The following is a 27,716-nucleotide window of genomic DNA, read 5'->3' on the forward strand; positions in this document are numbered from 1 at the left end:
TCCAGTTGTACGCACTTTTAGCCTGGGCATGCAAGCGAGACAAACCGATCACAGGATTAGTGGAGAAAAAGGAATGTTTCCCCTAAATTAGAGTTAGCTAGATATTCTTCCCCAACACTACACACACACACACACACACCACCTCAGTCTGGGGCTAGGAAAAATACATCACATTCTTAGAGTGCTTCACAATTTCTAGGTGCCAGCACCACACTTTTCTGCTCCTGCCAAGGGATTTTCTTCCACCTTGCTTCAACTGTGACCCATGCAACCTTCACATTTGCCAAACCACATCTGCCAATTCCCCAGTTTTACAAAGTATATGCAGCGTCAAGTACAGTCAAACAAGTGCCACCATCAGTACAAAGAAGGTAAGTCTGGGATATCTACATTTCTACAGCTCTTGTGGGCATGTCTGAAAATACCCCAATTTTCCTACCTCGGAGATGGGCCACATCCTCCTACTGCTGCCTCTGCCTCTGCCTCCCCTCCCCCACCACACGCATCGAGCTCTTCCTTGAATAGTCTTCAATTCCTCCTAGATTCATGGATCCAAACACTAGTACCAGACAACCCACCCCTCTTCCATCTTTGCTATCGCCTCTCCCACACCTGCTCCTCTCCCTTCACTGTGTCACCGGACACTTGCTTGCAGATTAATGCACACGGCTTGCATCTACTGGCACGTGACTGTCACCCTATTTGCTGCACTGATCAGCAATGCTGTGGAGGAGCAGTTGGTGGCAAGGTGCGCCCCCTAGTGTTTTAAGCAAGCAAAAGTAATTAGGTGAATCATCAATTCTCACCACATGTTCCTATTCTTTGGGATTATATTTCCTATTGCTGATGGTGGTGCTATAAGGTATCTGCTAAAACTAACAGATAAAAGGGTTATACCAAATTGATTTCTCTATCCAGATCTAGTAGGGGAGAAAACAAGACCATGTGGCAGATGCAAACTCTGGTTTAGACTCTAATAGTGTGGTAGCAGATAGGGAGACCTCACAGTGGGTCCCAGTTTCCTGACGGTAGATGCAAACAAGTTCTCTCCTTGTATCACAAACCTGTTTGCCTCTGCCAAGTTTCACATATCTTAGAAGTCTTGCAGCCTGATCCTATGCAAAAGTTAAGTCCTACTGGGATCAGTGGAACTTATTCTCATAAAGTTTCCAAGGGTACTGGCCATTTGGAAATGATTCTGATGGAATAGGAATGGAAGTGTGCAGGAAAAAACCTGGGGACATCCAGTTCGAATACAAGAAGGAACTTGGAAGAGTGGGTTAGGAGATAGAAGAAACTGAGAAATATGAGCAAGTCATTCTAGGCCCTGCCTTAAAGGTACAGTCAGAATAAATACTGCAGAGCAAAACAAAAGCGCGTTGGCAAGTGGGGCGGCTGGTGTATTTTATTAAATGAATTAAACGAAGCTATGTACATTGTGTGTAATTGTGTATTAAGTTCATATCTAGTAAGGAACTATTCACTGTGGCCCCAGTGTCTACATGCAGTAGCTTGTGTTAGTGGGGATTGGGGCTGTGCATAGAACCTTGGTGCAAGACCAGCATATGAACACAGATTTGTACATGAGTAGACCCCCACCTACTTTATCAGTTGATTATAAGAAAAGGGGTTGGTGGGTGAACAGATCGACAGGCTCTACTCATTCATACTCAAGTATACATGCATAGACATGGGATGGACGAAAATTTCATTTGGTTCACTTTTTTGTAGGAACTTACCAAAATTCACAAAATTCTTCATAAATGGGACAGAAAGAACTAGAGCTTTTTAAAAAAATCTGAATGTCGGAGGAAGTAAAACGGTCAGATTCATCCATCCAGGCCCAGGCCTTTGAGCACTTAGTCCTTAAAAAGTCTGGGTTTGAATTCGTGTTTTCAACCATATTTGTGTGCTGAATCAGGATTGCCACCTCTTTTTTCTGGCCACACCCTTTCTCCTGGCCCCACCCACTTTCCCCCCACCCACTGGTTGTTTGGTGGGTTCCCACTCTGTGTGCACTTTTGTGTTGAAATGCCTCTCATGAGGCTTAGCTACTGGCAGTCAGAGGCTTAAGCTAAAATACGCTGGGGTTTGGATCCCGCCCCTTTTGTCTTCCACCCCACTCCCCACTGGAATGTGGCCCAAGAGTTTCTTTGAGGCAGCACTCGGCCTTTGGGCAGAAAGTGATTCTGCACCCCTGACGTGGGGTCTTATTAACAGATCTAACTCCTGCACCCTGCCACGTGCACAGTGTTGACAACGGGGTTGTGTGACAATCTGCCCTTCAAGTCCTCATCATCTATTTCTGCCTTCCTGATTCACATTTTCAACTGTTGTACATTTGTGGACAAGATAGAGAAGAAACAGGGGGTGATAGAAGAACATGGAGGTTTTCCCAGTTTTTTTCTTCACAACCTTGAGGATTAGAATCATGCTTTTGATGTGAAACATTAAATTTTTCAAGCCACCTCAGTGAGTTCAGGATGGTTTGAGCTGCATTGCATGAAAATACTTTGGATTGTGTAAACTGGCCTGTAGGTACACAAAATATGGCCTTGAATACTATGTACTTTAAAAATGTAAGATTTGCTAAAAATGTTTAACTAACCAAAATGTTATTGGTGGTTTAGAAAAATTGGTCACACAAGCAAGAGAGGTGGATCTATGCCTTCTGCCAATATGTACTGCCTCTGACAGCATGAACACAGTGACAGTGAAGCCGTAACATTCTGACCCAACACAAAACAAATTCTTTTGCCTTTTAGACATGTCATGTAAAACAAACCATGTGGCAAGATATTTCTTTGCAGGAGTAGGAGTTGAAGATCCAGAGGAGGCTTGCCCATTAACCCCATTATTTTCTTACCTTGTTTGCTCGAATCTGCTTGTAAATATCCGTTTGCTGTCGGATTCGGTACTCTAGATCAGAGACATGCGCTTGAAGCCAGTTCCAGCGACTGACAATGGCTGCTCTGTCTGCTGCCCACTGCCATTCTGACCGTCGCCTCCTGGAAAGAGGGAAAGAAGCATTCTGTACAAGTGACTAAACAAATATCCTAAACTAAGAGCCACCTATGTTTGCCCCTTTGCCGTTTTAGTACCTCAACATAAAAAGGAGAGAGAAAACAACCCAATCCATACATGATGGAATCAAAGAAATGGAAGGGTCAGACCACCTGAATTCCTGCTCTATGACATGCAACTAACATATCCATGACAGATGTTTGTCCAACCTTTCCCTGCCCTCCCCCTACAAATCTCTAGATTTTGTAGCTTCTCTAGCCTCTTTATTCCATTGATGAACTCCTAAAACATTAGGAGGCTTTCCTACTTCCTATAAATATTCCTCTATAGATTCAATCTACTATTGTTGTTTTGAGGTCAAACCCCTAACAGTAGTGTGGCAATTGTGTGTCCTTGTGCCCTTTCAGCCTTCTCTAAAACAATTTATCTTCTAGACTACTTATCATCCATGCAGCTCTCCTCCAAAATGGAGTGGAAATTTCCAGAATGGAAATACATAACACAGGACTCCAAATAAGGTCTTACAGTTCCAAACAGAGAGGAGACTTTTACAATTAAATCTCGGAAACCATGCTACAACACCCAGAAATACCTTTGGCCTTTTGTGTGAAAAAGAATCACATTGTCAAGAAGGCCGAGTCAAAATTGGGGAGTTGGGTGCTTTTTGCAAACACGCTTGTCCCCTGCAAAACACCCCCCTCCCCAGGAAACACATCTGTTGCAAACAGGGGCCAAAAGTGTCTGTTGCAATCCTCCCCAACCCCATTCAGAGTGGGGCAATGGCTTCTGCCCTGACTGAGAATATCACAAGGCCATGGGATTGACCACATAGTGCTATCACACCAGCTACCTGATCTGTGATTGGTTAGGATCTCAGAGCTAGCAGGAAGATTTTTTTTAAGGTACAAAAAGGAGCTGTTGAAAAGGGCAGCAAACAGGCACAAATAAGCATTTAGGGTGTTTTCAGGGAAGAGGGACAGATAGAAACACTCCTTTTATGAAAAAAAGAAACAGTTTGAGAACATTTGGCACAGTACTAATTGATGAGTCATGTTAAGTTGGTTATCCACCACAGCCCCTAAACTCAAGTCAGCAGGACTACTCATTGTACTACACCTACTAATATAGAAGACTGACCCATTAAGAAGTGGAAAGGTTAAGTACCAAAATACAAAGCAGGGGTCACAATGTTTGTCCAGAAGCAAGTAGCAGACCTATTAAGACTGGATGCAACACATTCTAAGCCAACATGCTAAAAGAATTAGCTTGCCCCAAGCTAGAAACAGCCATTTGCTATGTAGAAGAAAGCTGCGTGTAGTCCAACCCGCACTCCAATGCCCTTTTTCCCAATGACTTAGCAAGGTGCATTGTCTCTACTATTAGTGACATACTATTTTGATCCCTACCCAACAGTGGTGGCCAGTGCCTGCTGAGACTGGCAGGGCAGAGGACAGGTCACCCACGCCAGAGTAGTCTTTTGAATTCCCAGCAGCCCATAACACAGAATGGTGAAACTGAGGCACATGAACGTTAAAATCATGAGTGCAAAGTGGTGGAATACGTCCAGCCATGCAAAAACAGTCCTTTGGACTTACGTTGTTGTGTTTCAGCAATAACTCCCATAGCACAGAGAATCAAATGACTTTAAGATCATGAGTGTAAAACAGTGGGGGTGGGGTTCCAGACAGCCACACAAAATAATAAAAATAACAACAATCCATTGCAAAAGGGAACATGGAGAGCATGCTTGCAAAGCTGAGTGGGCAGGGGTTGGGAATTATTATTATTATATTAATAATAATAATAATAATATCATCATCCTCAAAGTGACACAGAAAAGGAGTCTTTGGAACCCAGCAGCAAGTTCTGAGAGCATCCACAATCAACTCCTTTGCATGCCCACAACAGATACCCACCAACCACACCTCTCCATGTCTACTCAGAAGTAGCAATGAGAAGTAGCCGAGTACAAAAGTCCAGTGTATGCATGCCTACTCAGAAGTAAGATGGCCTAAATTAATTATGTAGGAGAAAGTATAGACAGCAAGTTCTGAGAACATCCAAAATGTACCCTTTTGCATGTAATAATAAGGAGGAGGAGGAGGAGGATAGAAACAACACAGAACAGTAGTATTTAAAACTTAGCAGCAGCCCATTGCAAAAGGAACACAGAGAGAACATGCCTGCAAATCTGAGAGTATGGCAGTGGGGTGGGGAATAATAATAAAGATGTTGGGATGGATTTAACAAATAAAAAACAAAACTCAAACTTTTTTTAAGAAATGCAAAGAACATTTTTTAAAAATCCACAATGGAGTTTACAAAGATATTAAAATAACCCCAGAAGTCAACAAATACAATATTCTGAAGCAAGACCTAAACAAAAGGTAGCCTAAGTGAAGGCTAGGATTTGTTTCATGACAAATGAAACAATGCAGCACTAGCTTTTAGGAACTTCGAAAACAAGTTCACTTTTAACCAAACTATAATGTAATTCCAAAACACTATTATTGCTATTTCCAAATTACTGCCAGGTGAGTTCTCCTTCATCTATTCTAGCCTTATCTCTTCTCTCCTTATAAGAATACTGAGTTATGTTCTACCAAATCAAGCTACTAACTTGCCTAAACTAGTATTGGCAGCAAACCTTCAACTTACTTCTCCAGATCAAAGTTCTGCTATTTATAGCCTCCTAAACTGGTGATGCCAGGAACTCGTATATGTAAAACACACATTCCATTATAGGGGTGGGCAACTTGTGGCCCTCCAGATCTTTTGGCCTCCAACTCCATCAGCCCTACGCAGCATAGTTAAGGATGATGGGACTTGTAAGGCAAAACATCAGGAGGGCCTCAAGTTGCTCACCCCTGTTCTACAACTACTTCAGGGCATCCCTACTACTTTATACACTGCTATATTAAAAAAAATTATTAGAAGCAGTGTTGGTTTCAGTATTTATTTATTTCTATTTACAAAGGCTGTGAACCATAACTGAATCTCAACTTACTAATACTGAACAGCCACTTGATGCAGATGTGGCCAAGGTGAAACGCCAGTGAACCAAAATTAAGACTCATACAGGAAAGATGCAAATGATAAAAGCCACAGAGTTCAAAGTCTCTAGTAGCGGACACAAAGGGAATCATTCTTCCACATTGGAACAGCAGGAAATAACCCGAGTTAAGCACTCATAATGTTTAATCGAGCTGCATTTCCCCATAGCACCTGAGCAATTTTCTACAGCTTACTTTCACAAAGTTGAGAGGCATCTGAGGCGGATTCTAGAAATGCAACAGAATGAGTTGGGAGAGTCCTGAGGCGGTAAAATGGACTATATAACTTCAGACTTCAGTTGGGAGATCAAGTTTTTGAATGCCCCCCCATGTAAAAGAGAAGCCTCTCTGCATGTATAAAACTAGCACATAGCAGAAAGTGCGCTGGACTTTTACCTCTCTTCCTCATGTGCTAGGAACCTTTCATGCTTGTTTTACACTTGCAGGGACTTTTTTTTTTTACACACTGTGAAACAATGAAAAATCTTATCACTCAATCTGTATCCTGAAGTGGAACCATCCATTTTAATACCTCATTCTGCTGCATGTGTAGACTGGGCTGAAGACTCCCCTAAAGGGAGTGGGGGGGAGGACCCTAGAGTGTCCTGCAGTCTTACAGATCAACTGAGAAACTATTTAGAAGAAGTATTTGATAAAACAGAAATAGAAAGGAGGTGTCCGTATGCACAGGTGCATTTCTACTGAAGGTGGAATAAACCTCTGGATTTTTCAAAACGGCAATTTATTTATTTATTTGTTTGTTTGTTTGAGTTGTTCCCTGCCTTTCTACTAAGAAAAATGTCTCAAGGTCGCTTATAATTACAAATAAAACTTGATTAAAACAATAAATCACATACATTAAAACATAATTAAAAACAACAACAGAACACAAACAGCATCCATCCCAACAGACTTGCCTACACAACAAAGCCCTGCTTGAATAAAAGAAGTCTTTGTCTGTGGCGGAAGGACAGCAGAGAGGGAGCGAACCTAGCCTCCCTCTGCAGGAAGTTCAACAGCCTGGGAGCAGCCACCAAGAAGACCCTCATTCACACTGCAACCAAACGTGCCTCTGAAGGAGGCGGTCTCGAAAGAAGAGCCTCTCCAGAAGATCTTAAGACCTTCTTGGTCTTGGCGGTCTTTCAGATAGCCTGGTCCCAAGCCGTATAGGTCATAACCAGCACTTTGAATTCTGCCTGGAAACAGAATGGTAGCCAGTGTAGCTATTGCAACAAGGGGGTCATGTGCTCCCTGGAATCGGCCACCATCAACAGTCTGGCTGCAGCATTCTGGACTAGCTGAAGTTTCTGAACAGTTTTCAAGGGCAGCCTACGTAGAGTGCATTACAGAAGTCCAAAGGGTATGTAACTAAGGCATCCATGACTGTAGCCAGATCAGACATCTCTAGGAACGGGCACAGTTGGTGTACTAGCCTCAGTTGTGCAAACGCACACGTGGCCACCGCCAAAACCTGGACATCCAGGTTCAAGGCCAAGTCCAGGACTATATCCAAAGTGTAAGCCTGAGTCTTCAGGGGGAGTGTAACCCCATACAGCGCAGGTTGAATCCCTATTCCTTGATCTGCCTTTTGACTAATCAGGAGCACCTCTGTCTTGTCTGGATTAAGCGACAATTTGTTTGCCTTCATCCAGTCCATCACTGACATCAGACCCCGGTTTAGATTTGGATGGAAAGGAGAGATAGAATTGGGTGGTAGCAACAAACCCCCAAACTACGGACAAACTCTCCCAGCAGTTTCATGTATATGAAGTATAACGTTGGAACCCTGAGGGACACCACAGCCCAACGGCCATGGCGTCAAACAGGAATCCCCCACCATCACCTTCTGAGATCTCCCTGCCAAGAAGGACCGGAGTGCCACCATACAACAGTGCCTTCCAATCCCACCTCAGGCAGATGCCCCAGAAGCATACCACAGTCAATGGTATTGAAAGCTGCCGAGAGGTCCAGCAAAAGCAACAGGGACACACTCCCCTGTACAGTTCCTGGTGTCCACCAAGGTGACCAAAGCAGTCTCTGTCCCATAAAAAGGCCTGAAGCCAGATTGAAATGGATCTAGATAATTTATCTCATCCACAAATCCCTGGAGCTAAAAAGCCACCACATTCTCCAGCACCTTGCCCAAGAATGGAATATAGGAGACCGTCCAGAAATTATCCAATACACTGAGGTTCAGGGATGTTTTTGTTTAGAAAGAAAGGTCTTAGCACCTGCCTCCTTTAGGAACGACAGAATCACACCTTGCCATAAAGAGGCATTCACCACTGCCCTTACCCACACAGCCAGTTCCCCTAGCTGCTTTTATAAGCCAGGAAGGGCAAGGGACCAGTACACAAGTGGTAGGCCTCACCTCTACATGGATCCTGTCCACATCTTTGGGCTGTACAAATTGGGAAGTATCCATGGTAACTGAACAAGCAGGAGCCAAAATTACATCCACTGGACCTCGATAACTATGGCATCCAAGTCGGCACAAATACGATAATTTTACCTACGAAGTGTCCTGCAAATATGTTTTTCCACTCTTCACTCCATTACTTGAAAAAATATGTTTGCTGGTTTTTAATTCTTCCCCTTGCTTAAAGCTCTGAAGTTTTGATATTTCAAAAGGAAGTCTTAAAGCAGTATAGTAACTGCAATTTTATGAGTAGTAGTACTAAACCAAACACAGGGCATCTGACAGATCAGCTGTCTCCATGCCTATCTGCCTGGACCTTGCCCCTTTTTAGTGGTGGCACCCTGGCTGTGGAATGCCCTCTCCAGTGAGGCTTGCCTGGAACTTGTCTTGCTATCATTTTTGCACCAGGGAAATACCTTTCAATCAGGCCTTTTAATCAGTGATACCTTTAATCTATTTTAACTGTCCCATATATTTTATGCTGCTTTTATGTTCTGTTGTTTTGTTTTATAAATATTAACTTGTTTTCACCTGTAACATAAGGTATCCTGAGAATCCAATTACAGGACAGCATATAAATATCGGAAATAAAGCACATGCAGCAAAGAGGAATTTCACACAGAGAGCATGATGGAAAGCGTAGTTTCATAGCAAGCTCTGAAGTAAACCTGTTTTACTCTCCTTGACATTTTATTGAGTGAGCATGCTGGGATTTGTAGTTTGCATGCAGCAGGTAATGGAACCAGAATTAACACTGGAAATGAGAGAAAAGTGGAAAGCTGAAGGGCAAAAAATGAGGAGTTTATCCTGACAAAAGTTTACTTCTTCTGAAATACTTCACTAACAATTCAAGTCGGGAGATCCGGGTTCTAGTCCCCACTCGGCCATGGAAGCTCACTGGGTGACTTTGGGCCAGTCACAGACTCTCAGCCCAACCTACCTCACAGGGTTGTTGTTGTGAGGATAAAATGGAGGAAGGAGGAGGATCATGTATGCTGCCTTGAGTTCCTTGGAGGAAAAAAGGCGGGATATAAATGCAATAAATAATAAATTATTATTATTTCTACCCTCTGAAAAGGGGATTGTGGGCAAACTAACAATAGGTTTGAACTTCTGGAAGGGAATGATGCAGGAAATTTAAAAAATTATTATGTACTGCGCCACAAAGATTGTACATAACCTAAATCATGCATTGGCTTTAGGGAATATCTTGCACATTTGCCCTATCTTTTGTAGAAGTTCAGAAAAAAATGTATTCTTGATCTGGTTGCTAACTTTTAATGAAGATAAATACTTTTCCCTGTTTAATATTAGTTATGAGTCACTAACACCATTTTTTCCCTTCTCATTCCTTTGCCAGTATTCTTGAATGGCATCTCGAACTCAGTAACTTTCCCCACCCATTGTTTTCCAATAAAATCAAGGATGGTGTTAAGTCAAGCCTCTCACTGCCCCAGTTCATCTGATGACAGTTTAAGCCACTCATTACTCATACCCATCACTCAGATCATTCCCTTCCAGAAGTGATGGACCACAGCTTCCAGTGTCCTGGTCAGATGAGAGTGGACCAAACAAGAAAGGGTTAACTCCTCCTGCTCAAGAAGGCAAGGCCAAACCAGTTGCTATAACCACCCTGAGAGGAGGAAACCTCCCCTCAATCACAGAACTTGACATCAGCAGCAGCGCCAGAACCCCAACTCAGAACCTCAATGATAGCAACTACATAAATAATCCTCTCCCAGAACGGGGGAGAACAGTAACTGGATAGGGTAGAGGCTTTGGAGGCCTATGTACCTAGTGAGGCACTGTGCAAACATGAATACTGAACCCACAGAAAAAAAATCATACGTTATCAGTCACCTTCACCCCAGGACAGGACTGTTGGATCCACTCTCTGCTGATGAGAAGAACATTTCCATTTTTGGTCAGCAGAGGAGTAGAGTCAATAGAAAAGGGATGTCAAATAGCAGTATCCCTTTCTACAGGCGGGGTGAGTTGACTCATAAAACCAGCTGCAGAACCCTGCAAATGAAGGATGCCTCAGCCAAGCAATAACGAAAGTAGGATTGCCCCAGGTAGCCACCAGCAAAGGTCCTCTAGGGGGGCATCCATGGGGGGCATTCATGGCCAATGTCACTGCCCTCAGCACAGAATGGGCCATAATTCCGGTGGGAACTGGCTCATCCAGGGATGGCAGGCCAGGGCAATGCACTCTGTCACCCACCAGCTGATGGCACTCCTAGACACCTGATGACCCTGGGCACTTGTATGACCAAAAAAGCCTGTCCAAACGCCTCCTGTCAAGCTTTCACCTACCATAGGCTTTTAGTACCCTTTGAACATCTAATTTATGCCACATCTTTTCCTTGGGATGAGACAGGTTAGGACAAAAATCAGGGAGTTTATTTTAGGAATAAACACCTTGGTGACAAAGTTCACCATGAACTGACAGGGAACAGGTGTCTTTAACCCTACAAGCAGAGGTGACTTCCATAAGGAAGATCACCTTCCGAATTAATTCCTTAAGATGAATGGATCATATAGGCTCAAAAGGAGTCTTGCTGAGGGCCCAGAACACCAGGTTCAGGTTGCATGAAGGAAACTGGCAGATGACAAGTGGAGAGATGGGAGTTCCTCCTCACAAAAAACACTTCATCTATCCAAGACCACCACCTCGCACTTCAGCATGTTGGGGGCCAACTCCTGGATTGAGTCTGGAGTGCAGAAAACCCAGTTACTTTGGAAGATTAGCTTGGAGGGGAGGGATTTTATTCCTCTTATACCACCCTGGAAGAAAGCCCAAATCATTTGATAGATCATATTAAAGCCAGGATGGCACTGACTATCCCCTCCAACAGTCTGCTATCTAGGAGCTGTCTGCAACCTCCAGACACAGAGATGGAAATGCTGTGGATCCAAATGAACAACAGACTCTGCGAGAGAAGATATGGACATGTTGGGATCACATGCTGAGTTCAACAAGGTCCAAAACCCAAGGCCGTTAAGACCAATGCTCTCACCTTTCATAGAACCCTGGTGAGGAGGGAGAAAAGAGGGAATGCATACACAAGGCTCCAAGGCCACAGGGAGGTCAACGCATAGGTGGTTTCCGCCAAGGGATCATGTTATCTTGCAATGGATCTCAGCACCTTCCTGTTGGTGGCGTCAGCAAAAAGGTGAATGATGTGTTGCACACATCTGTGTGATTTTTGGAAAGACTTGCAGATGAAGGCCCCGATTCCCCTGTTCTATCGTGATTTGGCTCAGATACTCTGCTTGATCGTTCAGGTCACCTTTCACTTACTCAGCCATGATGAATGTCACTGGGGCTTCTGCCCAGGTCAGGAGCAGTGATGCCTCTCTCTGAAGGTTCTTTGAGTGGGTGCCCCCTTGTTTGTTCATGTGGTCCTTCGCCATCACATTGTCCATTCTGAGGAGGAGGTCCTTGTCCACTATGGCCGAGAAGAATACTAGAAGAGCTGGATGTACTGCTTGTAGCTTCAACCAGTTGATTGGTCAAGAGTGTTCCTCCTCCGTCCAAAGTCCCTGGGTCATTTCCCCTGGCAATGGGCTCCCCACTCGGAGAGGCTGGTGTCAGTGGAGGTCTGAATTCGGATGCGTTTTCTCAGGGGAACCCCCCTGGCCAGATGTGCTGGGTTGTTCCACCACTAAAGAGACTTGATCACACTGTCCGGAAGACACAGATTCAGCCATGCCTTCCAGGCTATCTTTGCCAGCTGGAAAAGAAGAAGCCACTAGAGCTGGCAAAAATGGAAATGTGCCAATTGGACTGAATTGATTGCAGAGATGCCATCTGTATCTGGGCCAGAGGCATGATGAATGAGCCCTTTGGGGACAAAGCCTGGCGAATGCCACCCAATAACCTGTCCATACATTCTGGAGAGAGAAACAGCCTCTTGCTGGCCATCTTAATGACTCCCATATGTTGCGACCTCTGGGTGGGGGAGAGCGAACTCTTGTCCCTGTTGATAACGAGGCCATGTTGGGACATGGCCCTGATCAAGGAGGTCATCAAGCAGGTGACCAACTAGGGCTGCCAGAATCTTGGTGAAGATCCTAAAGGTAATGGAGCCTGCTGTAGAAGACATGGAGAAACCACCTGTGGGAGGTGCAGATAGGAATATGGAGATAGGCCTCTGTCAGATCAATGGAAACCAGAAAGTCTCCTGACTGAATGGCCTCTACTACTGACCTGAGGGTCTCCATTCAAAACATCTGAGACCAAAAGAACCCGTTCACAAATTTTAGGCCAGGATCACCTGCCAATTTCTATTGTTTGAGGGCACTGTGAAGACAACAGGGAACACACCTGTGGATCTCTCTGCTTGAAGAACAGACTATGCTGCCTATGTCCAGCAGGTGTTGAATGGCTGAAAGTATCCTCAGATGCTTCTCCCCATCCCTAGAGACTGGAACTCGAAAATCCTGTCCCTGGGAAAGACAGAAACTCGAGGGCATAGCCCAGTTTAATAGTCTCAAGGTGATCAGTTCCCAAGATTCCCAAAAGGCTTGTAATCAACTCCTGATTCGGGGCTGGATGGCATCATCCTGCAGATTGCTTCCTCTGCTGGTTGCCAAAGTGACCAGTCTTGGCTGACACTGGCTTGGATGACCACTCCCATCTTGAAGGGCCTGCTCTACGAGGAGGAGGAGCGCACTATGGAACGAAAACACCAGAAGCCTTGGTAGACTGTGTGTACATACTTGCCCGCTCTACCTACCCATGGCGTCTGCATTCACCCCTTCATGTCCTGTGCCTGGATCTTGAGAGGGAGAGGAGGAGGATGCTGATGAGGAATGACAGGAAGATGAGGGGTGCTACTGGAACCCAGAGGAGTACCCTCCACCCCTGTTACATTGCCTAACCCACCTATCACTTCTGGAATGGGAGGATATAGGCTTTCCCAGGAGCCCCAAAAACAACTATAACAAATTGTGGGGATCGGGCTAGGAGCAGGGGCATCTTTAGACTCTTCTGAGCTTGAAGGCTGATGGGGCCACTGTTGTTTCCATAGTGAACCATTACAGCAAACAGCAGCCACTAGCAAGCGAAGTGTGGCCAGGTTGTGGCACCTGCTCTGACTACTCTCATTCCTATTGGAGGACATGGGGCAGAAAGACTAGGGCCTGGGATCACCAGCTCCCCAACTGCTGGGTCAGTGGCTGAAGGAGAGAAGGTGTCCAGGCTGCCCACCTCCATCCAGGCCTGTGCCAACCAGTATAGGGCCAGGGAATGCCAAGTGCTGTGTAGCACTCAGTTCCTGCCTTTTTCCTGTCCACTGGAGCTGCCAAGCCACCTACAGACTGGGAAATGCTAGAAGCTGTGCTGTACTGGGTTCTCACCTTCCATGGCAACAACGAACAAAGGGAATGCCAGAGCTTGGTGGAGGTGAGGCTGTGCGGGGGCGAGAACACCAGGGCTAGGGTGCGCCGGGTTCCTCATCGCAGGAGGCAACCATGGTGGCCGCAATGAGGCCAGCGGAGGCAGGACCATGCCAGATTCCTACTGCAAACATGGGGGCTCTGGGCATGAAAGTGCTGGCTACAGACACATCCCACAAAATGAGTCATGTCTCACTATAATCTACCCTACCTAATTGCTAATGGGAGGAGAGTGAGTGGAGAAAGGAAAGGAGGATTTTCTGGAGCCTTAGGCCACTATCCCAGCATTACCTGGGAGCAGCCAAGGTACCCTTGCTCCTCTCTAGGAGGCAGATCCAAGACTGAGGGGGTTCTCCTCTTATCAGGGTGGATATAGAAACTTTGTTCTGGTCCTGTTAGCCCCTTCTGTTGGCGCCATTCCTCCTCTGACTGAAAATCTGAACACTTCTTTCAGGGTTAAAAGACCAAACTGAAGACTGAGCTCTTTTTTTTTTTTAATCCACCCTTCTCTACCTTCCCCCTCAACCTGAAAGAAAATGATGATTTTGCATATCTTATTACAACTACAGACACATTTACCAGAAAGAGGGAAACACCCTGTTCAGAAATGCTACGTTAATAGGGAGTGATTTTATTTTGTACAACACTGCAGGTGCCAGTGAGGTTTCAAAAGGTGAAGGGTGGTAGGAGAACATATATGAAGCTAGCATAGAGCTGTTAAGGGCATAAACCATGGACTCACTGGTTCAAAACCACAGTTCAGCCAACAATTCACAGGATGGCCTTAGACAGGCCATTACTGACCAACCACAGCCCCCCCCCACCCCCCATAATGGAAATAATAGTAGCCCAGCTTACAAGGCTGTTGTAAGGATTATCAAAATACTGTATTATCAACTTCTTTCAGTATTTAGGGCAAAACACTATATAAGCAACAAGGATTAAGCCTCTTCCCATTTTTCTAGCTTCAAGATTACTCAATATATGATACTAGGATACCAGCAGCCACAGCCACTACAATATAGACCTTCCAGCAGTTTAAAAAATTTTGCTGAACACTAATTCAGCAATTTTTTAGGAACCAAGAACTGCTGAAGTAGCTAATGCAAGAGTGAAAAAAATATATGCAAGCTCTTTCAAAGGGAAAAATATTCAACAGAATTTTTAAAAATCCACACAGGTAATGTCTGCAGAAATAAAAATATTCCTGCTGTGTCTCTATCCAAGAGAGATCCATCCTTCCAAAAGTAAACTACTAATACTACTACTTCCCTAGCAGTGCGATATCTTACCAGGTAGGTTTTCTTTGGATTTGGGGGGAAGAGGGGAAGAGGAGAGATGATTATTATTATTAATTACATTTCTATAACACCCAATAGCCAAAGCTTTCTGGGCAGTTTACAAAGATTAAAAACAGTAAAGATACAGTATACAGAGATTAAGAGCCATTTACATAAACACACAAACAGACAATATGCACAAGAGAACATAACAAAAACAACTTCAAACAAGCACTCTAAAGCAAACAACCATAACCCTAAGACAATCCAGGATTGATTAAAACTTGTCATATGCTGCCAAATGCCTGGGAGAAGAGAAAGGTCAAGATAACAATGTTGGCACCAGATGGGCCTCAATGGGGAGATCAACTGGGGGGCCACCACCAAGAAGCCCCCCCTCCCTTGTTGCTGTCTTCCAAGTTTCCCTCAGGGTAGGCAGCCAGAGGAGGACCTTAGATGTTGAGCGTAGTGTATGGTAGGTTCATGTCGGGAGAGGAGCTCCGTCGAGTATTGTGTTCCCAAGCCATGTAAGGTTTTATAGGTTAAAACCAGCACCTTGAATTGGGCTTGGAAACATCCTGCAATGGTAACCATTTTGAGAGAGTCTGTAATCCATGGGAATTACTTCAAAGGAAACTGAAAATATAGAAAATGAACCAAAGAGGTGCAAAACAGCCTTGTAAAAGGATTTAGTAAGTTTTATGTAATCTGGTTTCCATTTAGATGCTCTCAAGGTACAGTAACAGGAAAAAACACAAATATCTCCCCAATGGTTATTGTGTTACCCTGTTTTATTGTGTGTTGCTTTTGTTGTTGCTATCAAGCACAACCGTGGGGTAAAATGTGTGTGTGGATGCACACATAATATGTGTGTGTGTGTGTGTGTGAGTGTGCAGAGGTATAGATAGATATCTCACACATATACCCTTAGGAAAATAAACGTACAGCTGGCACACACAAATTTGACACACTGTCTTCACATGGAGGAAGGGTTTCTGCTTAAAAAACTAGATGCTTGCACATAAGATTAGACCTGAATGCATTCATATTATACACTGAAGCAATTGCATGCATGTGGATGTATGTGTGTACATGTATGTGCATATATAATCATATATTTTATATAAGAATGGATACTGCACAAATATGCCAAAACACCCACAGTGTCTCGTTTCTGAAGATGTTAATCAAGGCTTCCTCGTTTCTTAAACAGATTATTTTGTTTGCTTTAACAGTTAGGGTTCCGACTAAGAAAGATGACATCATGCCCAGAACGTAACCAGATGGCTGGGCAGGATCTGTGTCACTTTAAATGGGGCTCCGTGGTCCACATGTAAAGTGTCAGAGGCACTTGCATGCCGAGTTCCACAACTTGCTCGTGCATTCAATGACTGCTCTCTTCAGCATAAATTGCCAATGTTAACCAGTTGTTTAAAGCCCTGCTGCCCCCTGTATTATCTAAACCAAACTACAAACTGGGTACATAACTCACAGAGTTGTTTACATAGCAGTGACTGTCAGGGAACTGGCAGCACTCCACTTGCTGGGATCAAAAATGATGTGGAAGCATCATGCCTCCTGTGGGCAACTGCCTGCACTTTGTCAGGGTCAGGAGGCTCTACCCCACACTTCTGCAACGATACAAAATAGACCAGCGGTTCTCAAAACAACCTTTGTCCATTGTGAGGGCGGCGCAGGAGAATCAGCAACCACTGAAACCAATGGAAGGGGTACACACGCCCCTCATCCAAGATCTTGTTGACGCCACTGTTCGAGAAAGAGGAGCAAATGTGCCCTCCCACACAAGCGATGGTGGCTTTACTACTTCATGGACAACTGTCCACCACAACCACTGGCTCCTTCCTTTATATCTGCCCCTAGCAACTGTATCAGCTGCCCCATGAAAAGTCCCTGGCATCCGCATTTGAGAAATCATCCCTAAAATAAATATATAAAATTAAATGTCAATCTAACTTCATCTGGTGTAGGAGTGTGCAAGATTTCTAGTTGCATCATGGGTGACTTTCATCAAGCAACAGAAGTGAAAGATGGTTTGTTCCACCAGAGAGAGAGACTTTGGGGGGGGGGGGAGAAGAGATGTTATAAACCACAGTAACAATCCTACGTACAGAAATAAGGGATTACCATTTGTGCCTCAATACTTTAACGTGTTTTCTATGAAAACAAAATTTCCTCTGAAATTTCAGCATAATGAAAAGAGTACAAGAGGCAGAAATTTCAGATAAAGCCCCATGGTTAGCACCCACATGGCACGCAGTCACTGTCAGGGCCTCTAAAGTTTTGAGTTTCAATATGTGGGCATGCTGCAAGATATTCTCCTTGCTTTTCCTGGAATAGACAAAAGCAAGCAGAATCAAAACAGCAGCAAGATGTGTCCAGAGCCTGCAAACCTGATAAAATCAGAAGGCTGGAATCCCAGTACAGACTGCATTCCAAAGGGGAATGTTATTTTCCCCACCTCCAGCCTCAAACAATAAGCTTGCTAGCAGAGCAGAGATCAGATTTTTCACAAACAAAGCAAATAAAAATCTGTGTCTGGGCAGGCATCTTTTCACATGGCCAGGCTTTCTCCTTTAAAATTAGACACAGCAAGGAGAGCAAATGCAGTCCACGCTACTTAAAGAGCTTAGAATGCAGACCACTGCAGGGTAGGGAGAAGGCCAGAAAAGGCAAATGCCAGGGACACTCATCACCCCCACCATCACTACCACATTTGCGTGTATGCCAGGCCAGCATTACAGGATGCTAAGGTCAACCTCCTAGAAAACTAAGCAGATGGCGCTTGCTGCAAAAAGGGAGCCGTGTGCACATGCGCACAAGAGGCGGCAGCGGTTTATGCCTCTCTCCGTAGACCAACAGCGCATCACAGAAGAGGAGGAGGGAGGCAGAGAGAGGGAATAAACAGATGTATGCTGGGAAAGTCTCAGTCCTTTATTTGTTTACGGAGAAGGGGAGGACAGAGAAAAGGAATAAAAGGAATAACCAGGCTGCTGCGGGGGGGGGGGGGGGAGTCTGGAATGTATGAGCTCAGACTGCAAGGGTTATAAATACTGCAGCAGCCAGGCAAGCTAAATGGAGCCAATGTGCACAGCTACTTTTCTTTAAGGGATGGGGCAGTAGGGAATAGAGAGTTCCTCTTTTCGTCCCCCATCGGTCTGAAACACCCTTCGAATCATATGTCTCTGAGCTAGAAGGAAAAGCATTAAAGGCAAAAACATCTTGCAAAGTAAAAAGACTTAACTGCTGCACTGGGAAGGTGGGGGGGATGGGTGTGGAGAGAGAAGAAACAAGCATCAGCAACCAAGACTACTCTGTCTCAGAGGGAAGAAACGAGAAAGGCATGCATGTGTAAATACATGCCTTCCTCAAAAACTCAGAAGGCCCCACCTAAGGAAAAGACAAACCATTTAGGGACTAATTCCTAGATGGGATCCCCAAGTTTATGGTGCGGGCCACAACATATTCCCAGGATGCCTTGACATTTAAGCAGACAGTACTGAATATCAAAAATCCCAAACCAACTCAATGCTACACCCCACTGTCTTGCTTCTACAGCCTTTAATTTTGACCAGCTTTACTAACAGAAAGAAACCCAACTAAGCAAGCTCTCAGGTTTCACCTGTCTTATTTATTTATTTATTGGCTGCCTTTCAGGGCAGAAGCCCTCCCAAGGCGGCTTACAACAATAAAATACATAAAAACAGTTAAAATATTAAAAGTGGTAAAGACATAAAAACAATTAAAACCAACAATAAAACCAACAAAGATGTTAATAGCGGCAACAGTAGCAGCCATATCAATAGAAGGCCAAGGTAAAGTAATAGATTTTCAAGGCCTTCTTAAAAGTCTGCAATGACGGAGCATGGAGGACCTCCAATGGCAGCTTGTTCCAAAGATGTGGGGCCACTGCAGAGAAGGCTGTCTCACGTGTGTTCACCCACCTGACTGCTCTCACGGGTGAGCAAATAAGAAGGGCCTCTCTTTCTGATCTTAAAAGTACGGGCAGGCTGATATGGGTGAAGGTGGTCCTTAACTTGGTCCCAAACCATTTAAGGCTTTAAAGGCCAAAATCAGCACTTCGAACTGGGCTCGGAAGCACACCGATAACCAGTGCAGCTGGCGCAGTATAAGTGTTACATGATCGAATCACCTCGCCCCCACCAATACTCGGGCGGCCGCATTCTGCACAAGCTGGAGTTTCTGAACCATCTTCAAAGGCAGCCCCACATATAGCACATTACGGTAGTCCAGTCTGGATGTGACTAGTGCGTGGATAACTGAGGCACGATCCCTCCTATCCAGATAGGGCTACAGTTGGCGTACCAGCCTAAGCCGGTAAAAAGCACTCCTGGACACTGCAGCCACCTGGCCTTCCGCAGTTAGCTCAGAGTCCAGGAGGACTCCCAGACTGCGCAGTTGGTCTTTCAGGGGGAGTGCAACCCCATCTAAGGCCAGTTGTAAACCTCCATCCAAAGTAGTTGGTTTCCCAACCCACAGTACCTCCATCTTGTCTGGATTAAGTTTCAGCTTGTTCACCCTCATCCATCCCAAAACAGCCTCCAGACACTGGTTCAAGAGTTCCACAGCCTCCCTGGGATGTGCGGATGGAAACGAGAGGTAGTGCTGAGTATCATCTGTATACTGATGACATTTCAGCCCAAACCTCCTGATGACTTCCCCCAGCGGTCTCATGTAGATGTTAAAACGCATGGGGGACAAGATAGAACCTTGCAGCACCCCACAGGCTAGTGGTCATAGGGTGGAAGTCCCCCTGAAGTCCCCCAGCACCACCTTCTGAGACCGCTCCTCCAGAAAGGACCAGAGCCACTTTAAAACTGTGCCTCCCAAGCCCAATCCAGATAAACGATCCAGAAGGATACCATGGCTAATGGTACCGAAAGCCGCTGAGGTGGTCCAGAAGAACCAACAGGGTAGCACTCCCCCCATCCATTCCCCAGCGTAAGTCATCAACCAGGGCAACCAAGGCTGTTTCCATCCCATAACCAAGTCTGAAACCTGATTGAAATGTCTAATAACCAGCACAACCAGCCATGCTATATTACTACTACTAGTACTACTTTTCAGTTGAATAGTAATGAATGCACACACATATATGACATGAGACAAAGTCAACATTTAATTTGGAATTTTAAAAAATTGCATGGAATTGCCAGTGAAGGAAGTTGTCAATACCGATTTTTCTTTGAGGGACCCAAAAGGTAGTCTAATTTATTCATACGGCCCTGGACTGCAGGAACATGTGCTAATTGCTCTCAAGAACTGTGACGAGTGCCAAAACAGAGATCTTCTTCCCCCATCTGTACTGGGTACAAAACCCCATACCAGCTTTCCCCATCCTGGTGCCCTCAACATGTTTTGGATTACTACCCCTACCATTGGCTGAGGATGATGGGAATGATACTCCAGCACATCTGGAAGGCACAAAGTCTGGGGAAGGCTGCCATATACAGATGGTTGGGAAACAACCTCTCTGCAGTTTCTCACCCTTGCTCTTTTACTTTAAAAAACCCCCAGAAACTCCAAATTTTAAAAAGTATACTGGATTTCAGAAATCAGTATTTGCTCCAACCATGTTTTTTTAGTGATTTTGAATACAAATAACACAGAAAGAGGCCAACCATGCTTCGCTACCACTATTTGGCTTCTATAATCAACCAAGCAAGTGTTTACATTTGATACACAACAGCAACCCTACTGGATCAGACCAAAGGCCTATCTCAGCCTTCCCCAAACTGGTGCCCTCCAGACGTTTTGGACTACAATTCCTTGCATTCGTGACCACTGATCTTGCTGGCTGGGGCTGATGGGAATTGAAGTCCAAAACTTCTGGAGGACATCAGAGATGGTAAAGCTGGGCTATCTAGTCCAGCATCCTGTTTCTCACAGTGAACAACCAGATGCCCATGGAAAGCCTACATTTATGACCCTAACCATTTCAGTGCATTTTTGTTTTGATTTGTACTTTTCTAGCCGTTGTGACAGGAAAAAAAGACTTGGGAAGGGGACAGCTTCTTAAGGTTCCTTCCATTTTCAAATCCCATTGGAATAACTAGTAACTAGTTCCCTACTAGATCTCCAACTAGGTAGTCAATTCAAACCACCTTACCACAAGCCAGTGAAGATGGGCCTAAATTAAAACCAAGTGCACCGGTTTTAACTTCATTTGTGCGTGTGCATTTTTTTACAGAAGATTATGGGACAGCTCCCCAGTATTCAACAAACAAGATGAACTTCTTCTGTAAAGAGCAGCAGTATGCCCCCTACACAGAAACAAATCAAGCACAAGAGTGAATTTAGCACTCAAGTCCTATACTAAAAGAATTGTCCACTTCCAGAGTTTGATGGATATAGTTGGTTTTGTGACAAGTCAAGGCGATTTTCCAGTTGATAGGACTAAGAGATCTCTGGATGCTCTGTTCAATCTCTGGAATCAGGAGCAACTGAATCAACTGCCTTGGCCATCTCCTAGGTGCCCTCTCCTTCTGAATTGAGCCTCTTTGGCTCCTTAAGTTTACCAAGGAGCTGGGAGCAAGAGAACAGTTGGGACAACGTCTAGAGTTGTTGTACATAAGGGTTATGTTGTACATAAGTTGTTGTACATAAGTACAGAAGAACAGAAGAAGAACATGAGAAGTTGTTATACATAAGTACATAAGAAGAGCCCTGCTGGATCAGACCAAGGGTCCACCTAGTCCAGCATTCTGTTCACAGAGTGGCCATCCAGCTGTTGACCAGGAACCCACAAGCAGGACACGAGTGCAACAGCACCCTCCCACCCATGTTACCCAGCAACTGGTATACATAGCCATCAAGAGTAGTAGCCATTGATAGCCTTTTCCTCCAGGAATCCGTCTAACCCCCTTCTAAAGCCATCCAAATTGGTGGCCATCACTACATCCTGTGGTAGCGAATTGCAGTTTAACTCTGCGCTGTGTGAAGAAGTCCTTCCTTTTATCTGACCTGAATCTCCCACCAATCAGCTCCATGGGATGACCCAAGGTTCTAGTATTTTGAGAGGGGAAAAAATGTCTCCTTATCTACATCTCAACCATGCATAATTCTGTACAACTCTATCATGTCTCCCCTTACCCTCCTTTTTCCAACCTAAACAATCCCAGCTGTTGTAACCTTCTCTCATAGGGGAGATGCTCCACCCCCTTGATCATTTTAGTTGTCCTTTTCTTTTTTTAGGTGTGGTGACCAGAACAGTACACAGTATTCCAAGTGTGGTCACACCATAGATTTGCATAGGGACAGTATGATATTGGCAGTTTTATTCTCAATTCCTTTTCTAATTATGCCTAACACGGAGTTTTCCTTTTTTTTACAGTGGCTGCACACTGGGTTGGCATTTTCATCGAGCTGTCCACCATAACCCCAAGATCTCTTTTTTGGTCGGTCACCGCTAGCTCAGTTCCCATCAGGTTATATTTGAAGTTTGGATTTTTTGCCCCAATGTGCATCACTTTAGGAGTAGGGAGTCCCCAACCCCTTTTTGGGCTAGTAGATACTTTTGGAATTTGTGTTGTTGGCACCATTACAAAATGGCTACCAGGGGGAAAGCTGTAGTAGGTGTGGCCAGTCACAAGATACCCATTTCCCAAAAGGCAAACTGGAGAGGCTAAAGTAAAAGAAATGCCCAAGAACCTATGTACAAGGCAAAGGAGTGGGCCTGAGCTTCAAATTACAAAACCAAACACACACACAGGCAACAAAAGAAAACCCAGGCAAGACACACACACACACCACAGCCTGGCAAATCAGACACACAAAAACCCCAGACAAAACACCCACCAAATACCAGCTAACACAAACCTAGACACCACACCCATCAAAAAATGATGTTCCCTATAGGCCCTCAAGAATGCTCACCGTCCCCACCCCAGTTTTATTTTTTGCTGTTTTCTATTTTCTGGGTGGCCGGGCATACTTCAAAAGAAAGCACAGGCCTGGAGCCGACCACCATCTGCATTTTCAGAGAAATAGGAAAGGTGCTGGAGATCGCACCACATCAAAGACTCCAGAGCTAGAGCAATCGCGGAGAAACAGTTGGAGTAAATCTGATTGAAGATGAGCTAGAACTACCTTTGGAGTCTACTTTGTAGTGGGTATTAGTGGCAGAGAGTTCTTGTTTAAGTCCCACCCTCACTGCATCTGCACAATATTGTCCAGGGGAATTGTTCCATGTGGTGAAGGGCCTATTACATTCTGGGCCAGCTAGGGTGGCAACAGAGCCTTCAGGAGCCCACCGTAACCAGCTTACATTCCAACTCTTAACTCCACAATTAGCAGTATGGTTCTATCAGATCATTAACGAAGCGCAAACCAGTTTTAGGAGTGGTTATTCTACTACTGATCGGGTTTTATTTTATCAAGATTAATTGAAAATTGTCTTGGATCTTCTCTACGTCTTTAACATAGCTTTTATTGACCTCTTGGCAGCTTTTAACACAATTGAGAGAGATCAGTTGTGGATAAAACTGCTCCAGTTGGGAACAGAACCTGAATTGGTCACACTGATGCACAAGTTATATCAAAATACTTTAATAAGGATAAGATATGGAAACAAAAGCCTCCTCTCTGAAGAAACTCCCATTTATGTACAGAGGTGAGAAACAAGGCTTATAAGCATTTGTTTTGTTTAACCTTTATATAAATGACTTGGTTCAGTTCTTAAGTGGGTGGATACATACCCACTGTATATTCAGAACGGAAAGGTAAACATATGCTGATGATATGGCCCTGTTCACACTGACCCAGCCAGGTTTTTAATAATCAGTTGGATAACCTCTCTAAGGCAAAAAGGAGCATTTGGAAATTAATTCTGATATAACTCAGATTATGGTTTGGGGGAAGAACTCCCTGTATTTTAGGAGGTGTTTGCAAAACAACCCTTTGCAGCAGGTCAAGTCCTTCCGGTATTAAGGAATTAACTTCTCTGAAAGACTATACTGGTTGGCCCATCTAAAGTATGTGGAGGCAAATGTCAAGAGAACTACCAGGGAAATTCCATGGGGGGGAGGGGGACAACTGGTAACACCTCCACTGAACATTTTCTTGGTCAAGGCATCGTCTGTGATGCTGCTGTACGAGGTAGAAGTCCAGAGGACTGATGGTAAGATTGTTGAAGCTATGGCAAAGCTTCAGAACAGGTTTCTTAAATCAACCCTAGTACTCCCAAGGGGAGCGGTTGGCTGCCCCTCTATTACTGCAGCCATTCATTGTTGTCTGCTGAGGCTACATAAGAGACTCTTGGCCCTGCCAGCCCAGTGGCTAGGAAGGGGGGCATTCAACCAATACCTGATTGAGTTCAACTAGTTAACTACCAAGAAGCCCTGTGTATTGGGGGGGGGGGGAATAATAATGATGAGGTTAGCAAGAGAAATAGCAGCCAAGGGATATTTGCTTGGGATGCTTCTCGTGATGTTAGGACACTGCAAACCTTAAACGTTGCAAAATGGCTCCCTCTGGGATAATAGGTGTTTGCCTCAGATGTAGAAGCAGTCTGTTATCCGTTGTCAGATCAGGATACGGTGACCACCTGTAGGGTATCAATGCATTATCAGGAAAGAAAATAAGAGCAATTTTTTTAAGATGTCGGGGGAAGGAACCTGGGGCCTACTGTATACATTTTTCAGTTATTTGCACTTTTGAATATTATACTCTTCTGTCATGGCCTTTCAATAAGTGTTGATGATGATACGGTTCTGAACACACCTATAGCTTCATTTGGTCCTGTTGTTATAGTCTCGTTGTCTTGACTGGATGCCCCCATTCTGCAATCTTCCAGTTCTGAATGCTTGTGCTTAAGAACAGATGGCTGGGACATAATTGGGATTCTGTTGGTGTACCACCCATCCCACTCCCCAACAGTCTCTCTGCCTGAGTTAGATGGGATGGTGCTAAACATGTCATTGGAATCCCTCAAACTGGTGGTACTGGGAGATTTCAACCTCTATGCATAGCCACCTAATTTGTTTCTGTGCACAATTTAAAGTGTTGGTTGAAGCTTCACTAATCTGGGATTGGGTGTTCAGCCTGTTTTGGAAGTGGTTTCACTTCCCATAAGAATCAGGTACACAGCTTGGAAGTGCTTCTGAATCCAGCACGACACCCGGATGCCCAGGCAACTGCTTTTCAGCAGCTTCAGCTTGTGTGCCAGCCAAATCTCTTCCTGGAGAAACTGGGCCTGGCCATGGTCATTCATGCCCAAGTTAAATGCAAATGAGATTTCTGTTATGTGCTGTACATGGTGATTATTGAAGAGGGTTCAAAAGCTTCAAATGGTTCAAAACACAGCAGTCAACAGTGGTTTGTGGGGAGGTGTTCTGACTATATCACCCCAGTATCATGCCAGCTGCAATGGCTGCCAATATGCTTCCACGCCCAACTCAAAGGGCTACTCTTAACCTTTATAGCCCAGCATGGCTTGGGACCAAAGCAGCCTTCCCCAATCTGGTACCCTCCAGATGTTTTCCCTTCATTTCTCATCAGCCCTAGCCACATGGCCAGTGGACAAAAATGCTAGGAGTTGTACTCCATGTCCTGCTTATCTGCAATACAATCAGATGCCAGCTTGTCTTCTCCATGCTTTTTCCTTAGCTGTCAAACAAGGCATTGGGCTTGTATAATCAACTGCATGGCCTTCTCCAAGGGAGGAGAGGGGATAACAGTAGACACCAGTGCCCAGGATCTGGCAGATGGGAAGGAAGTCCCCTGAGGTATGGTTGAACGGTGTGCCAAACGATGGCTCTCTAGACACAATCTACCCGTAGACACAGTTGGGGTAGGGTTTGCAGGGTGGAGGGTCACCTTCCTGTCTGTCACAACCTTTCAAGATATGATAGCACTCTTCAAGTACTTGAAAGGTTGTCCCAGAGAAGAAGGCCAGGATCTCTTCTTGATCATCCCAGAGTGCAGGGCACGGAATAATGGGCTCAAGTGACAGGAAGCCAGATTCCAGCTGAACATCAGGAAAAACTTCCTGACTGTTAGAGCAATACGACAACGGAACCAATTACCTAGGGAGGTGGTGGGCTCTCCCACACTGGAGGCATTCAAGACAAGGCTGGACAGCCATCTGACAGGGATGCTCTGACTTGGATTCCTTCATTAAGCAGGGGGTTGGACTCGATGGCCTTGTAGGCCCCTTCCAACCCTACTATTCTATGATTCTATGAGGGTCCTTCCACCTGACCTAACTCATCGAGGATATCATTTGCTAATCCTTCCTAAAACTGGCCATTAAGGTTCCTTGTTCCACACCGTCTTGGGCCAGTAGGTGAAAATTGTCAACTTATTCTGTCATTGTTCTCCTGCCTTGACAGAGTTGCCAAACCTGAGGATTGGCAGTCTCCGCTTTCTGGGGGTCCTCATAGGTTAGATGCATCTGAGCTGAAAATCCAGCAAAGTCTGCCAGAAAGGGACTAGACTACAGCAGGTAGAGGGTAGCCCATTTAGCAACAGACCCCATTAGCAGGCTGATCAGGAAACCTACTCTGGTCCAGTCTTCAGAGAGGTCCTCTAGGCGCAAATCCATGTACAACATGCACTGGGCCAAGGAAGACAAGAACTAGTCAGGTGTAGAGATGTAATGCCCAGAAAAAAGCCAGAACAATTCTGGGGAAAAAACTGTGCCCCCCTCCCATTTTTTTCCCCCAAGGACCATTTTTGTTTTTCCCCCCAAAATTGGAAAAATTGAACAGCTTTGGATTATGATTTTCTTTTCAAATTTAAGACAAAGTATTTATATGTTGTTGCCCAGCCTTTGCTCCCCACCCCACCAAATGATTTCTAAAAACTATGCAATAAGAACACTTTCATAGAAAGACTAGCTAGACATGTAAAATGTCTGGAAATAATGAACCCATGGGGAAAAATATTTTTAATCCTCTCTGTAAGATTCCCAGCATAGTTAGCTCTTTCATTCCCTATAAAAATTATTGATCTAAAGTATATTTTACTGATAGACATTTATGCTCATTTTCCCAGCATGTGAGTATAATCACCACTGTGCATTCTTGACCACTTCGGTTTTGTTCTATAGAGTCCTGTGTTTCTGATGCTGTAGCAGTCATTTAATGTAGCTCTAATCTCTTCAGATAATAACTACAAATTTACTGAGTTTACTTTCAAAAGTTTTAAAATATGATAATTTAATGAGCAAAGTAAGCCATACGTCTGAAGGCAAAAGGAGAAGGGGACGGCAGAGGATGAGATGGCTAGATAGCATCACCGATGCAATGAATATGAACTTGAGCACGCTCCAGGAGAGAGCGCAGGACAGGAAGGCCTGGCATGCTATGGTCCATGGGGTCACGAAGAGTCGGACACGACTGAACAACAACAACAACAACAACAACAACAACAAGCCATACATAAAATAACATTAAGAACAGAAAGACTGCATTATGTTCCTCAAGCAGCCCTCCCCAACCTGGTGCCCTCCAGATGTTCTGGACTACAGCTCCCAGCATTCCTGACCATTGGCCATGC

General features: G+C 44.7%; 1 protein-coding gene across 8 annotated transcripts in view; it reads right to left on the bottom strand.

The window, feature by feature from the left end:
* The window catches only part of KANSL1 (KAT8 regulatory NSL complex subunit 1), a 178,544-nt gene that overhangs the window by 57,644 nt on the left and 93,184 nt on the right, over positions 1-27,716 (bottom strand). For 6 of the 8 annotated variants that reach the window (XR_014783797.1, XM_084804470.1, XM_084804467.1 and 3 more), the window contains exons 3-4: positions 24,664-24,762; positions 2,867-3,008 (exon numbers count right to left, since the gene is read on the bottom strand). Coding sequence is in view for 7 of the 8 variants with exons in the window: in XM_084804470.1 (XP_084660596.1) it covers positions 2,867-3,008; positions 24,664-24,762 (241 nt within the window). In the remaining variant the exon portion in view is untranslated. The remainder of the gene's footprint in view (positions 1-2,866; positions 3,009-24,663; positions 24,763-27,716) is intronic. The other 2 variants (XM_084804469.1, XM_084804471.1) reach the window with 1 other exon arrangement.

The sequence above is a fragment of the Heloderma suspectum genome, chromosome 6 (genome assembly GCF_057233095.1).
Source record: "Heloderma suspectum isolate Gila_16-S chromosome 6, 16-S_ref, whole genome shotgun sequence".
Classification (NCBI taxonomy): Eukaryota; Metazoa; Chordata; class Lepidosauria; order Squamata; family Helodermatidae; genus Heloderma; species Heloderma suspectum.